The 15,840-nt window shown below is 43.7% G+C and overlaps 1 protein-coding gene across 2 annotated transcripts in view; it reads left to right on the plus strand.

The window, feature by feature from the left end:
- LOC116796521 (autism susceptibility gene 2 protein-like) overlaps positions 1–15,840 on the plus strand; it is a 402,708-nt gene that overhangs the window by 376,727 nt on the left and 10,141 nt on the right. Inside the window, exon 5 of one of the 2 annotated variants that reach the window (XM_032707171.1) lies at positions 5,689–5,750. The exons of the other annotated variant lie outside the window; for it this stretch is intronic. Coding sequence (XP_032563062.1) covers positions 5,689–5,718 — 30 coding nt within the window. The 3' untranslated portion in view covers positions 5,719–5,750. Of the gene's footprint in view, positions 1–5,688; positions 5,751–15,840 lie in introns of those variants that run through there. 2 annotated transcript variants of the gene reach the window in all.

Below are 15,840 nucleotides of genomic sequence, written 5' to 3' on the forward strand. Positions count from 1 at the left end.
TGGTTTGCCTTACTGTATTATTATCAAGCAATGTTATTGCCATTGCCTGCCAACATCTTACCACAAATTGCATTAGTTCTGTTAGCTTCATTATTATTGTGTCCAAACTGGAGTCTAATGATTATAGAACATCATGATAGAAGCTGATTAATAAATAAGAATTGATTACTGTGGCTTCGTCCATTGTATTAGGCCCAGGTGATTTATACTGTTGATGGCATTTTCTGAAAAATTGCAAATGCTTAAGAAAGATAGAGAGAGGGGAATATAATTTCCTTTTAGGAATGCACAATCAAATTGCATTCCTTTGTCTCTGCTGGCGTGTAAGGGCAATCAAAGCTGCAGCATTAAGAGCCTCTGAGTGGATCACTGACTGCATTTTAGTATGGAACTGTTTTCCATTTGCTTTCTTTTCTCTTAAAATGTGGGTGTCTGTGGAGTGTTTTGATGGTGTTGATTGGCATCAAAGAAAGGGATAGAGCTTTTCTTTCATGCACACATACAACTTTGACTAGTGTTTACTCAGAGATAGTGTTTAAACATGCCTTAAGGAATGAAAAAAATGAAGCTAAAATACAAAATGTTACAGCTGTGCTGCATTTCCTTTTGCTGATCTGATTTTGGGACCTAGAAAACTTCATGGAGAGACTTCAGCGTGCTCATGCAGGTGTCCTCCTGGTGCTTCCCTGCCTCATACCTTTAATGTCCACATTCCTTTCTGAAGGACACACTGGCTACAAAGGACCAGGACTGTGAAGAAATTGAGAATTGAAGAGAAGTTTGCAAGTTGTTTTTTGCAAAGTGGGTGCCAGTGGTTAAGCATTCAGATTCCCCTGTGTGCATGCATGCCTGCAACTTGGTCCTCCTGCTGGAAATAGTGGTAGATTCTGTTTGAGTTGTGTCCCCAAGCAGGATGATATTCCCTGATCCACAGGCCACGGTGCAGCTTTTGAGTCCAGGTGGGAGTTGTCGTGAGATATCCGTGTTGTAGGTGTAGCAGGAAGTGGTCGTGCCTATTATTGACTAATTCATCTACCAGTGAGAAATACAAATGGATTGGAAAGGATTAAATCTTCTGGCTTAAGACACTTGTCATTAGTACTGAAGTTGAAGGTGGGTTTTCCTTCCCTGAATCAGGACTGTGGTTATTGCCTTGAGCAGTTTGGAGTGTGGAAGGAGATGGAGCAGGAAGAGTAAAGTACCACCCTCACACCTTTCAGGGTATGACTGATCTTTAAGTAAAAAATGTAGCAAAGAATGTCATTTAACAGACTGTCTCAGAGGCATTTGTTCTCCTCTGTCTTTGCAAGAAAAGCATAATTTTCTGCACGTTCTTGGTTTAATTCTGGCTTACGTCCGTCCCATGACTGACTAACTCTCACTGCAGCCAAGACATTTTGCAGTAGCAAGATTAATCCTTCCCAGGCTGTGAATTAGCTTTTTTTCACCATCAGTGTGGCCTTTATCAGTGCCAGGGAGCCAGTGCATGAATAATGCAGGCAAACCCTTGGAGACACGGCGGGCAGGGCGGCTTCCCATCGTCCCTGCGAGGAGGGGTTTGGCAGGTGTGTGGAACAGGAGAGGGCTGGGCTGGGCTGGCAGGGGGAAGCACAGCTCCCAAGGTTGGCCCAGTTGGAAGGGGCCTCCCATTGTTGCATCCTGGCTGTCGTGGGCAGGAGCTGGGAGGGTGAGAAGCCCCGGAGGACGGGGAGCGTGTCCTTGGGTCAGGCGGAGTGAGACAGGCACTGAACTCTGCAGGGCTGAGGAAATGGGAAGTGTCTGTGCCTGATGAGTGTTTTTCTTACAACTCTTCTCTGAGAAACAGCATTAAATGGAGCTTTACCAGGTTTATTTTTTGTTTTGTTTTGTTTTGTTTTCTGTAAGGAAGCACTTAGTTTGGCAGTGGGCTCTGGTGGAAGCATTGCTTATGTTCCTGCAGTATTTATTGTAATTCCTAGAGCTGTCAATCAGGGCTCGGGCCTCGTGGTGCACTCACAGGCTCACATTGCTTACAGTCTTTGAGAAATATAATGATCTGCACCTAGTCAAGGGAAGCATTTAATGAAATCTCTTTCAGACATGGGAAACTAAGGTTTTTACTGCTTGTTGATAAAGTCATTCTCTTCTTACTAAGTGTTCTGTTGGGAATGGAGCAGAAAGCTCTTGTGTCTGATTGTTTCTTTTGCTGGAGCTAATGTTTTGAATACGTGTTTGACTCTGGAATAAATGTTTTATGTTATATTGTGGTTGTTCCTGTGCAAAAAAAGGAACAAAAGACTTGTGCTACTAAGCGTTTTTGAGAGACACCAATTCAGGGGATTTAGAAATTATGAGCAAAAAAATCCTGAGAAATAACTCAGGTTACTACAACCCCACCTGACCCTGAGCAGTCACTGGGCTGGTGATGTTTTAATGCAGGGCACTGCCCTCCTGTATTTTATTTTACTGTGGTGCTCTGCTGCTTTGGCAAATCCCACTGAAGTGGATTAAACCCCAGAGGAACAGGAGGGCCCCTTGGTCCCAGATCCAGCGTGACTGGTCACATTTAGAGGTTGGAAGCAGCCAATGCTCTCTCTGGTGTTATGAGCATGCATGACTGCCACCAAGATCCACCTGTGAAAACGCCTTAGAGATCAGTGTGAACGGAGGAGGAAAGAAATGGAGATTTGCAGTTTATTAGCAGTAGAAGCCCTGAGAAGAAAAGCAACAGCTCTTTTCTTTTGTAGTTGATGCAAGGCTTCACCAACTTGAGCACACCAGGCCCTCCAGGAGCAGGCAGCTGCCAACTTGATTTGTCTGGCCCATGCAAGTGAGGCAGAAAAAACATTCCCAATTTACCATCATAGTTTCCTTTGTCTACACTTGGAGCTGGGTCTTGATTTGGCTCTATGAAGAAGAAAATTCTGAAGCTTTGGGGCTTCGTATTTTAAATATACATTTGTTATTTCAGCATCCAAGCCCAGCAACTGCTTTAAGAATTTGTTTTTCACCAGTAGCATTTCTTATTGCACTCATGACATTTGAGGGTTTCCTCCACCTGCAGATCTTTCAAAGCAATTCTCCAGCTCGGCCTTTCTTGCAGGCAACAGGCAGATACTGGAAAAGTGAATGTCACCTCCTTCCTCTTACCCGAGTTTGGACTCCCACCGTTCACTCTTCAGCTGGTAGGGAAGAAGTTTTGGCAATTATTGCAGTGGTTCAGTGTGAAATCCTATCAGCTTCTCTCCTTGCTTCTCCAGGGAAACTGAATATTTGGGGGGTGAAAAAAAAAGGGAGAGAGGTTGACACACTGCAGATTTTTGTAATTTTTCTCCCTTACAGAGCTGCAGTGGGAAAAGATGAGGCCTATGTCTCTTGACTCCTCTTATTTTGACTGCAGTTTCACCTCTTTCTCTCTGTCCTGTTCTGAGCAAGGGACATCACATCCAACTTTGGCAGAGAGTGTTTAATAAGAGAGTTTTGTTGTAAGGAAAGACTGCACCAATTTCACCTTAACTTCCACTGCCTTTTTTTTTTCCTTATAATAATTGATCTTATGGTCTTGGTGAAAGTACCAAACTGGTGGCCTTGTGGTCTGAAGTCCTTTGTGTGTGCTCAGGGCAGTTCCAGTGTTACAGTGGGATGTGCTCTGTTCTGCTTCCCAGACCTGTATTGAACATGGAGGGGTTCAGAGGGGCCATCATGTCATGGCACGTGCCCGTTGTACCCTCTGTGTGTTTGTTGGGGCAACCAACTACCTGAGGTGGTTTTTGAAACTGAGACAGGAGTTCTTGGGGGTTTTGAGCCTGTTTCCTGGTCTATGGGGGTTTTGGTGGTTGTGATTTTGGGCTGGTTTTTTGTTGGGTTTGTGGGTTTCTTTGCAGGGTGGGGAATCTGTTTGTGTTTGGAGTAAGATCGTGAGGGCACAGCACCATTTCAGAAAACCACTGGTAATGTTCCTCTCTCACCCATACACCCCACAAAACCTGCCAACCCTTCAGAGCTGGTTAGTGCTTTGGGATAGGTATTTTTCTGAGCATCCAGCTTGAGACATCTCAAAGTTATTTGATGATAGGTTTCATTTCTGATAGTCAGGTTTTTTTCATAGCGCCCATGTAAAGAAACCCCAGATCTGAACCACCTCGAGCTGCCAGCCAACTCCAACAGCTTTTTGTAACCCTGGAATGAAAGACGGGAAGGTTGGTTATGGGTGATGTGTACCAGGAGAACATATTCTGTATATGTTTCCTGCTCCAAAAGAAATAAGAGAAATTAGACCAGTGGTTTGGTAAATTATACGAAAAATAGACCTTGCCTGCTAATGGACTGTGAAGAAACTGATGTAGTGAAGATGATCTGTAATATTTCACATTTCTCTGAGGAGAAAAAATGATAAACTTGATGGTGTGTGATTTATTCATGTTTCTGAACATAAAGAACAATCCTAAAGTCAACTGTCTGTTTCACACTCCGGGGCCGATGGTGGGATTTACGCTGGGATTTGGCGGCTGGGGTTTGTTATGAGTCCTGCGGAGGAGAGACCCAGTGATTAATGATGGGGCTGGAAAAGTCTACAGATGGGATAGTTATGCAGAAACTGTAGCCTTTTCCACATGCCTGTTTTACTGCTTCACAAAACATGATGCCAAATATGTTAGATTTGTTGGTGTTTGGTTTGGTGGTTTGTTGGGGTTTTTTGGTTAGGTTTGTTTTCTCATCCCAATGCTCCTTCCCTTTGCTCTCATTCTCTTGGCACATTCAGGGGTTTGCTCTTCACTGCAGCAGAAGTTCTGCAGTCCTGTTGCTGGATTAACTCCATGGAGCATCTCTCTGCCGAGCTGCTTTCTGACCTGGGTCATCAAAGCCCGATGTAATTTAGAAATTCAGTGGACGGCTTCCTGGGACCAAAAGGGTTGTTCTTCTTTGTTCAGCTCCTGAAAGAGTGGATCTTCCTCTGATCCCTGAGAGATCTCCACGGTTCAGAAAAGAGCACAACTTCTTTTGCTTTTTGGCCTCAGGACCAACTGCTGGGAAACATGGTCTTGAGGAAGCATGAAAGCAAAGACCTTTGAAATCTGACATATCCTGCAATAGAAGAAAAAAAAGGGAAAAAACCCAAACCCAAACTACAAAGAATATCACAGCAGATAGGCCATGCAGGAGGACATGTGCTTTTTTAGGGATGAAGAGGGATATCAAGTGTAAGGGGAAAAATATGTGCACAGAAGCTTTTGGCCTCTTCAAGTACTTTGCAATGTATTTGTACCCACACATTTTCACCTTCAAAATATATTCTAAATTGTAGTCACTATCTGAACAAGGACAGGCGTGTAGAAACAATAAAATTGTTGGGTAGAATCATATATAGATGAAACAAGGTTATAGTAGAGGAAGACCAAACCCAAACTGCAGTGATTTATGCATTACAATAAACTGCCTCCTAAGACATGAGGGAAAAATAATAGATTTTCACTAGACCTTCCTCAGTTCATGAAGAGAAAGCATGACAGTAATTGCAAAGGTGCTTTAACAGACAAGATGACAAGCAGGCCTTTGAAATTGTACTCCTTGGGTGTTGACATCAGATGTGGTTTGGTGAGCAGTCAGAGTGGGACATAATAGTGGGACATAATAGTACTGTGTTTTGAAGGCTGGGAGAAGTGGGAGAAAACTAAACCTTACTGGTAATGCTGTGTGTGTATTTTTCAGTGCCTGCAGCACTATTCCGAGTGCATTTGAAAAGGGCAAGTTCACAGATGTTCGGGCCAGAGGGCAAGCAGTGGGCTGCAAAACCTTCCACCTTTCGGGTCACTGGTTCAGAATTACCCTGCTCCCTCTAAAAGTCACTGCCATCTGTTGGGTGGCTGCAGGCCAACACGGAATAAATGAATGGCAGCAGTCCAAGCACAGACAGCAGCAAAGGTGGAGCAGACATTAGGACTTCTTCTGATGGCCTGGAGTTAAAGGGGGTAAGTGACCTGCTGTGCCCCAGAAGGCTCTGTCTGAGCACTGAGTCTGTGGGAGGCAGCTGTGACACGGCTGCATTTTAATTGGTTTGTGTGAAAGGAGCAATTTGGTGTCTAAGGCACGTCCTTGTAACACACTTCCCCAGCGTTAGGTTGTGATACTTTTTAATCTGGATGCATGTATGTTCTTAAAAATAAATATTCTTTTACATTAGGAAAATCAAGGGGAAAACAGAAAGCTCAGGGCACACAGAGTGAAATGTGTGTGTGTATATCTTGCACATGCAGGGTGCTCACAAGCGTGTCAGTTCAGCAGGTGTCTGTTCACTCCTCACATTTTGCAGTCAGTGCTGTTGCAGCAGGGTGCCCACTAAAGAGCCCTTGTCTATAAGCACCCCTAAGTGACAGCTGGGAGGGGTGCAGCATGAGTTCATTTGTTTATTCTTATCTAGTAGCCTCTGATGAACAGTTTGATTTGACAAGGTCATACTGAGGATTTGGGAGGATTAACCTATATGTGGCATTTACCCAGAGATCAGACAGGTCATGAAGATTGGCATTAGGGAGTCTAAGAAGATCCTTCTCCCTCCCTCTCCCCTGAAAGCCTCAATCCAATTACTGTCTTATTTTTGACTCAATAAAAGCGAAATGAGCGTGTTCCATCCTCCACATAAGAGGTGGATGGTGCTGGGACTCCAATCGAGGATCAGGGCAGGGCTGTCTAATGATCTCCCTTTCTGGGCTGCTCACCTGATGTTATCAGATTATTCACACTTGCTGTAGTCATGGCTGTTAATGGCCTTTTCAGTTTCTATCAGGCTGCCTCCTCTTGGGAAGGGAGAAGAAGTTATCTTTGTGTGTTGAATGAAGCGTTGACATAATGGATATTGTTATTTACACTTGTGTGTTCAGAGATAACAGTGGAGTTTGAGGGAATGCCTTTGGAAGTTGCTATAAAAACACACTGGCTAATTTCATAAACCACATCTCCCCTCCCGGGCAGATCAACATCTCCATTTGCAGAGTGCACAGACCTTGTGCTGCTGCTCTCTTCAGTCAGTGTCTTGGCTGCACGTGTCTGGAGGAAGGAGCATGCTCGCTTTATCTGCCTGTTCCCAAATACTCACCATCCGGACTATAAAGCAGTGTGGAACAGCCATCTCTTGTGTCTCCAGTTCTCTTTGTCAGGACGTTTCTATTTACTATTGCCTTTTCAACTTGAGATCACTGAAATGCCTTTTGCTCAGTTATGTTTAGTACAGCCTATTTATATTTCTGTAGCATTGCAAACACTGACTGTTTCGTTGTGTGAGTGCTGTGCATCTCCTCAGCCAGAGCAAGATGTTCCTCTGAAGAACTTGGCAATCTCACAGGCACAGCCAGGGAAAGGAGCGTGGCTGTTGTACCTGCACAGAGGCACCACAGGGGTAGAGACACTTGACATGACAACTCAGTGTGCATAAAGAACACAACACAGGGCATGGAAAACATTTTCAGTCCTGTGAAAGCAAACAAACCAAAGACTCAGACCTTACACTTGATTTAGAAGGTCTGAGTACCAAACTCATTAAATCTCTACCTGTGCCAAAAGCTGTGGAAGGGATCTTCCAAAAGCACCTTTCTTCCTGATTTGTTATGCTGTGTCACTGCTTGGATGGTGCCTTGCTCTTGAAGGGCTGTGTGGGGTGGTGGCCACTCACTGCTGGGGTGGGGGTGTAGGGGGGGACAGTGCTTCCCTCAGGTCTCACTCATGAAAGCCTCGTGGTTGGGGGTAGGATTAGTAAGAAGGGGTGTTGCTGCAGGGGGATGGATGGGTGGATGGATGGATGGATGGGTGGATTTAGGCATGCTTGAGCTCTGACTACCAGACTGTAGGATTCATGAGCACTTCAAATTCTATTATCACTGATGGGAGTTTAATTATTAATTTATTCTTTAATCAAAACTAATTAAAAATAATTTTGAAGAGTAGGGAGCTGTTCATTAGGACACCCAGAAGGCAATGACTGCATAAACTGGGCCATGGGACATCATCTAAGCCCAGATGTTTGCTTTACTGGTACTGAAGAAGCCAGTTCCAAGCTGCACATCTGCTTTACAGCACTGCTGTTCAGGGGCTCTGGACTCCAGTGATTGCTGCTGGAGAAAAACCCTGGAGCCTCCTAGGTCAGTTCTAATCTGCCTGGATGTTCCTGACCAGTTTTGGCAGCCCTGATTTACCTATTTCATCTTTTTGTATCACAGGGCAGAGCTGGAAAGGCAGCACAGCCATCTCTGCCTACAGAGAGAGTTTGGTTTGGGGGATGTTGTGTGTCCCGTAGGAAGTTACAAAGTTACGCCAGAAGAAACGAGATATTGGTTAAATTAATTTGCCTTTTTTTTTTTTTCCTTTCTCAAAATGAAATCTGACAGGTTTTAGCTTGTTTCCAAACAGAGCTGCCACACGGTGAGGTTTTAGTGTTGGCTGGCCCAGCTCACGTTGTGGTGTGTGTTGGAGCTGCATATTCCAATTAACTTTTTATGATCCTGCGCAAGGGGGAGATAAGTTAATGTGAACCAAATGTGTGGTTTGCACCGTGATACCTGCTGCTCCTCTCAGGGAATCTAGATAACACTGCTTTTGGCTCCAGAGAAGGGAGAGAGTAATTGCAAATCAGGGCTATAGAGGAGAAACATTGAATTGGATAGTTTAAGACAGTTTCCAATCTAAAAGAAATGCAGAGCAGAAACATGACCCCAAAAAGTCCTGTAAGGTTTCTGAAACGTGTTCAGAAAATTTATTAAAACCATACAGCTGGTTATTTGAACAAACCAGGTCTTTCCCCCAGAGCTTTCTGCACCCCCAGTCTCATCCCTCCGACTTCAGCACGTGCCTGGAGCCCATCTGGGTGTACAGAGCTGCTTTGTGTGAGGCTGCAGCAGGTGGACACACACTCTCCAGAAAGGACTGGGCAGTCTGATGTGGGCTGGGGTATGAAATGGAGCATCCCAACATGGCTGGTGGTTGAATTCTCTGTGACAGGCCTTTAATGTGCTGAAAATACCACCTGTATCCTTTGTGTTGTGTTGATTGCTTCTGAACATAAATGAATACTGAGTGAAATGATTGTTTTCTACCTATTAAAAAGCACAAGGAGAAAAATGTAACATCAGGCTGGCATGGTTACTAGTGGGGTTTCGCAGGGCTCCATGCTCAGCCTGGTGCTCTTCAACATCTTCATTAACGACCTGGACACAGGACTCAAAGGAATACTGAGTTTGCTGATAACACTGAATTGGGAGGAGCTGTTGACTCCCTGGAGGGCAGAGAGGCCCTGCAGAGACCTCAACAAACCAGAGAGATGAGCCATCACCAAGTGTGTGAGTTTAACAAGGGCAGATTCTGTACCTGGTTCGAGGCAGCCCTGGCTGTGTTATGGACTGGGAATGAGGGGCTGGAAAGCAGTGCCAGGAAAGGGCCCTGGGGGTCCTGGTGGTGCCAGTTGGCCCTGAGTCAGCAGTGCCCTGGCAACCAGGAGGGACAACCCTGTCCTGGGGGCATCAGGGAGGGGATTGTCCTGCTCTGCTCTGCCCTGGGGCGACCTCACCTCAACATTGGGGCAGTTTGGGGGGACACAATGTAGGGAAGGGATTGAGCCATTAGAGAGTGTCCAAAGGAGGCCACGAGGATGGGGAAGGGTCTGGAGGGGAACCTATGTGAGGACACTGAGGGCACTTGGTGTGTTCAGCTGGAGAAGAGGAGACTGAGGGGAGACCTCATTGGGGTCTGCAACATCCTCCCGAGGGGCAGCAGAGGGGCAGGCACTGAGCTCTTCACTCTCATGACCAGTGACAGGACCTGAGGGAATGGCTGGAGCTGTGTCAGGGCAGGCTCAGGTTGGATCTCAGGCAAAGGTTCTTCCCCCAGAGGCTGGTTGGGCACTGCCCAGGCTCCCCAGGGCAGTGGGCACAGCCCCAAGGCTGCCAGAGCTCGGGGAGGGTTTGGCAACACTCTCAGGGACATGGTGGGATTGTTGGGGTGTCCTTTGCAGGGCTAAGGGTTGGACTGGATGATCCTTTTGGGTCCCTTCCAACTCAGCATATTCTGTCATTCTGTGTTGGTGTTTCCTACTTGGCACCTTGTTCTTGCTCTCACTAACCTGTCTGCTCTTCCTTGTATCATCTTATTTTACTAGTCAAAGATACAGTAAGGAACGATGATAGGTCTAAAATCAATTAGCAGAAGGGCTGGGTAATGCACCGGGATTTTCCTTGAGTGAGGAAGCAGGTTTGAAAGAGTGGCATGAGATGAAATAGGAAGCAAATTACTTTCTGCTTTCTTAAGGATGCTGTGAAAACCAATATTAAAATACCTTTTTATTCTCAGTCCCTATCCCCCACCTTGTGACAGCTGTTCTTAACTCTTCTAAAAAGTCATAACCATCCCCTTTATGATCTATTCCTTTTTATAACATTTATGTTGCAGGGAAAGTTGTCTAGTTGTTTTAGTGATGCCTGGCTTCTCCTCCTGGCTCTGCTATTGTCTTTGGCCCTGATTCAGCAAAGCACTTAAGCACATGATTATCTTTACTTTTATGGGATGGTACATGTGTTTACAGCTAAGCATGTGCTTAAGTGCTTTGCTGAATCAGAGATTTTGTCTGTAACCTTGGATTTATGTCTCAACCTACTCACAAGTAAAATGAGCTTAATGGTTACCTCCAGTGATACTATGAGATGCAAGTAAAACACAGAATAGCTCGAGTTTCTTTCACAAACAGCAAAACCCAAATGCCCAATGCATTATGTATTGCTTTGTTGCAGTGTAAACAAGTCTGGAGTAGGTCTCTCTAGCTGGAGCCATCTAGACATTTCTGACATTATCAGTAATCCATTACACTTATTGTTCCCTATAGGTTTGTTGTTCTTGTCTTCACTGTTTTTGTCAAAACAATGCTCCCTTGCCTTTGGTTGTGTCTTCAGACACGTAGGTATGGATATTTATAACTCTGCTTTCAAAGTCCAGCCCTGGAATTACAGCTCTTCTTAAATAAATTAGGGTTGTGCATCTAAATCCCATTGGCAGCTTTGAAAAAATCACCCTCTGGATTTATAATAATCTGCTGGGATTGGATTGTGGTGCTTTGACTGATATGTCAGAAGTGACTTTGAAATCCTCACCAAAAAAAAACCCCCAAAAAACAACAACCCAGTTTTCTTCTTTGGTTGATTTCCAGCCTGTTTAGGAGGTGCCTGAGGACTGTTTGTGCCACAAGAACAAACAAAGCAATATTCTGCTGTCAGTAGCATTTCTCTTTACTTTGGAGGACGGCACATTCTTTGCCTTATTGTACCTTTTTTTCCCACTTAGGCATAATAACAGAAATGCCATATTGCATTTTACATCATACCTGTGTACAACAGGGTGACCCACTGCTTCACTAATCACACTGAACTGAGAAACCACAGAGGTTTTACTTATATATCACATCAGCACTCCCAGACCTCACTGTCATTCTGAATGTGGCACACAAAATACCAGGTCTTTTTTATCACATCCTTAAAGCCCTATGTACAACAGAAGGTTGTATTAGACTTTATTATTATTTTCTACTCCATGTTCTTAGACAGGCTTTGCTGCCAACACAGGAAACTTTTAGTGTTTTGCAATCCTTTTCAAAACCTATTAAAATCTGAGTTCCCTTTGAGGAAAGGTATAAGTCTACATTCTTTTTCAAAGCCTTAGAATAAAATTTTGGGTCTTGTTCCACATCCAGTCTGTAAAGTTGAAAATCTTTAGAGGAACTCAAGTTTCACATTACTGCTTCTTGGAGAAAGAGTAATTTTTAGTGTTGTGATCCTCAAACACAGCCATTTGCATTTGGGCTTTGCAAATGTTTAGGGCTTTATATATTAGGGTTTTATATATTTCTTTCTGGATGAAAAGTAATTAATTAAATTCTCTCTCTTGACTGGAACATAGGTGAAGTGTAATGACAGTTTGGAATATTCACTAGAGAAAATAAACTTTGTACCGATTCACAGTCTTACCAAGTAGGTAAGACACCATTATCACACAGAGACAATTGTTTGGGAATTTGTTTTTCCAAACAAAATAACAGTGCTGAGAAATCATTTAAACAATGGCAAATCTTTTAAGAGAAACAGGTATTCTGTGGAAAACTGTGGAACTTTTGCATGTTTCAAAAAGCATAGTTTTAAATACTGACATTTTACATATTGCAAAAGAGCTTCTGGGGGGAAAGTTAGTGTTTCAGGGAAGTTTGGCACTAATACAGGCACAAGGACTCTTGTTACACTGGAATACCCAGGCTCAGCACTTCAATTTGCCTTGGGGACTTAAACCCTCACTTCAATAAAGTTAAATTATTGTACAATAACTAGAGATAAAAAATGAGTATGCTTAATGCAGAGCTGCAAGACTCTGTTGTCTATCAAGAGAACCAAAATTAATTGAACAGCACTCTAAAAATAAACCCCCCAAATCCATTGTTTGGATTTTGATAAACACGGAAGCTGGGAAAAGGTGTCAAGGTGTTGGGCATCAGTGCCAGGCAGGTCTGAGTCCCCAGTTCATTCTCCACATGGATTTCTCATGTTTTCTAAGCATCATAACACTTAAAATGGGACTCAGGGTGGCCAAATTCACCCCTCAGAGTGTGTGATTTCCTACCTGGTCATCTGGTCTTTGTGTCACAGCCAGAGCAGCAAATGCTGGGTGAGATGAGTTTCACCCTTGGGGTATTAAGCTGATTTGCTGGTTACTCTGTGTGGATTTGTACACTGAATCTCAAAGCTTCAAGCTGAGAGAGGACCAAGTGAGTTGGGGTATTAGAAAGCACTTGAGAAAAAAGTTGCATGTGTCATATCCACGTGAGATATGGATTTATCTTGTGTAATTGATGTAATAAAAGAAAAAAGAAACTTTTTTTTTGCCTCTCCTATTAAACTGCAATTTCTAAAAGCTAGCTCAGTATAGTCTTTGTAATTGGTTATGGGGCTTATGAAAAAACTTCGTGTTAACAGAATAGTACCAAAGTGTCAGGAATTTTTAATCTTCTCTCCAGTAATTACCCAGAATTTCGGTTACTCACAGGTAGAGATCAGCACAAACTGTCTTCTGCAAGTGGCATCTCTCAGGTGCTGGATTGCACTGGATTTTCTGATGGCTTTTGCTTCTTTGGTTTGGTTATTAACAGTTAGCTCCTGGGTCCTGGCTGAGTTCCACGTGGATTTCCCAGTACTTCCAGTATGGTTCAGCTGCTGCCTATAATGTGGGTACCCCTCTGTCAAGCACTTGGGAGTCCCATTTCCCTCTTGCTGCAAGTGTAGGTGATTCCTGATCCGTGACATGCCAGTGGAAAATGGGCGGAGTTATTTTCAGATTAGGGCTTGATTGTAAAAAGACTTTTAGGAAGTTAAGCTGAGAAGTGTTATTTAAAGTGGGCTGGCAAAACCACATTAAGCTCTTTGGTGAATTCTTACTTAAATTCAGAATAGTGTTAATTCAGTTGTGGTAACATCCTAAATCACTTGCACATTAGTCAGATATTCTCTTGCAGTGGAGTCAAGATCATTTAAGAAATTACCTATTCCCAACTGGCATGAAGCTCCCAGCCATGACACCATTCCATGTTGTTTCAGGTTCAAGAGCAAACCATTTCTACCTCATTTTCATGCCTTGTCTCTCCCCATGTTCATGCTTCCAGTGGTGCTGCAGTCCAAGAACCTGCAGAAACAGGGGGCAGTGATTTCCTAATTTGTCTACAGTTTTTACTTTTGGACAGGCCCTGGAAGAGCTGCCTCGTCTGCCCCTTCCCTTTCTTGGCCCTATTGGCCCTATTGTTGAATTGCAAGACCTGACAGCACATGGGTTTCCAGCCCCTTCCCCTGGGGAGTGAGACAAGTTCCCTTAGGCTGCAGTGAAGCTGATTAACACTGACCTCTCTCATTTCCCCCTGGAACCGTGGAAGCAGTTGCATCAAATTGGTCACTGCACTTCAGCTACAGGAGTGAGTAACTCCTTCTCCTGCTTGAATTACACCCCAGGAAACCTCTAGCTGGGGGAAGGCTGCTGTCCTCAGCACTGGTGTCTGCAGAGAGGTTTCACTGTTCAATTAACACACTTTACAAGTTTATTCAGATTAAATTCCACATTTGTAAGTGTGAAAAGCAAGCTCTTAATGACATCTGGCTGTGTAATTCAGGGACTATTTTCTGAAAGCTAGTGCTTAGGTAATTGATATGGTTGCACTTTCACTCATCAGTAAGCATTCAGCTACAAGGACCAAGCTAGAATACATCTCTCTGTCCTTTCTAAAATAGAAGAGAATTTTACACCTTTTTGACTGCCATTCAGCTGTGTGTTATAGCCTTCTGGTGATGCCATCTAGAACTAATTTTAATCTTACCAAGCCTGCCAGAAGATGAGTATTTTTGACTTAGGAGTTCCAAGGAGCCTAAAGGAATTAAGTTCTTTTTAAAGACCTGTTTTCTTCTTATGTACACCTGTCTACTTTGAGAATGTTTTTATTTTAAGTGCCTCAATTAGTTTATCAAATGCAGGTCAGTTGCTGCTCTTACTTTGTAGAAGTATCACAGTCTATTCAAAGCTTTATAACTTTAGGTGAGAGAGCTGTTACAGTGAAGAAGTAGGAGTATTAAGAGCTGTCACAGCCAGGTAGCCAGGCCTAAGTGTCAGGCTGTAGTGGAGGGTGACAGAGTTGGTGCAGGAGCTTAAGAGAAGCATAAAACAAAACTGCCATTAAACTTACTCCAGTAGTTTTTCACTATTTACCTTCATGTTTATTATTTCATATGACTTCACCCTGCCATTCCTTAGAGAATATTATTAAATATAATGAATTCAGTTAGTTACAGGCCCCATATCCAGGCTTAGCCTTAGAAGCTCCAGCTTCCCTTTGATCTTCAACATACCAAAATGTGTGATTATGCTATAAAAAGATAATAGAGGGAACATCAAAGGAAAGTTGAAAAATGCCAATGTGGCTTAGTAACATAACAGCTTAAGAATAGCAGCATAACATGGAGACAACCCTAGTTGTGTCTTAATGCATTTTAATATGTGCTCTGCAAAAACACTGCAACACTGGTGTCTGCAAAGTAGGAAAGCTCTCCCTTCCCCAGGAAATCTTTTCAAATAGAGGATATATTTGCAAGTTACATATTACAGTCATGATAAGTTGGGTGGAAGAAATTCTGTTCATGTAGGTGATCACTCCAGAGACTTTGCTGCTTCATCCCTGAGCTCCTGTCATTCTACCTACGGAGTTAGTCAGGGCTTTAACCTTTGAAGACAACAATAACTGTCTCCCGTGGGAACATCAAAGCCAGTGTTGGCCAAAGAGGTGATTTAGGTGTACTTACTGTACCTCAAGCTAAATGTCAAATGTGATTAAACCTCATTATCCTGTCATGCTTTAAGTAACAAAGTACGGGAACTTAAGAGTGACTGCAAGCCCTGGTTTGAGGGGTTTTCAATCTGTGTGATGTGCTGTCACACTTGGACAGCACAACCCCTTTCCCCAGGCCAATGGGCCATATCTGGGGGAGGTGGGATGCAGCAGAGGGTTGTATTGGGTTCTCTCCAGAAGAAGCTTCCTACAAAAGAAAACCAAAAACCACAAAAACCCCAAACCGTGTGCACCCCTCAGCACATCCACAGCACTCTTGCTGCTTACAGTAGTATCCATCTTTCATCCAAGGGTTTTACCTGCACTGTACACGTTATTCAGAGAAACCCAGTGGTGGGTGGCCCTCAGCATTAGCCCCATGCTAAAACTGCAAAATCTGAAAGACAAAAGGCTAAAAGTGATGTTACCAGGGCCTGGCAGGAAGAGAGAAGCACTAACCACTTCTAAAGGGCCACTGAGAG

The sequence above is a fragment of the Chiroxiphia lanceolata genome, chromosome 20, assembly GCF_009829145.1.
Source record: "Chiroxiphia lanceolata isolate bChiLan1 chromosome 20, bChiLan1.pri, whole genome shotgun sequence".
Lineage (NCBI taxonomy): Eukaryota > Metazoa > Chordata > Aves > Passeriformes > Pipridae > Chiroxiphia > Chiroxiphia lanceolata.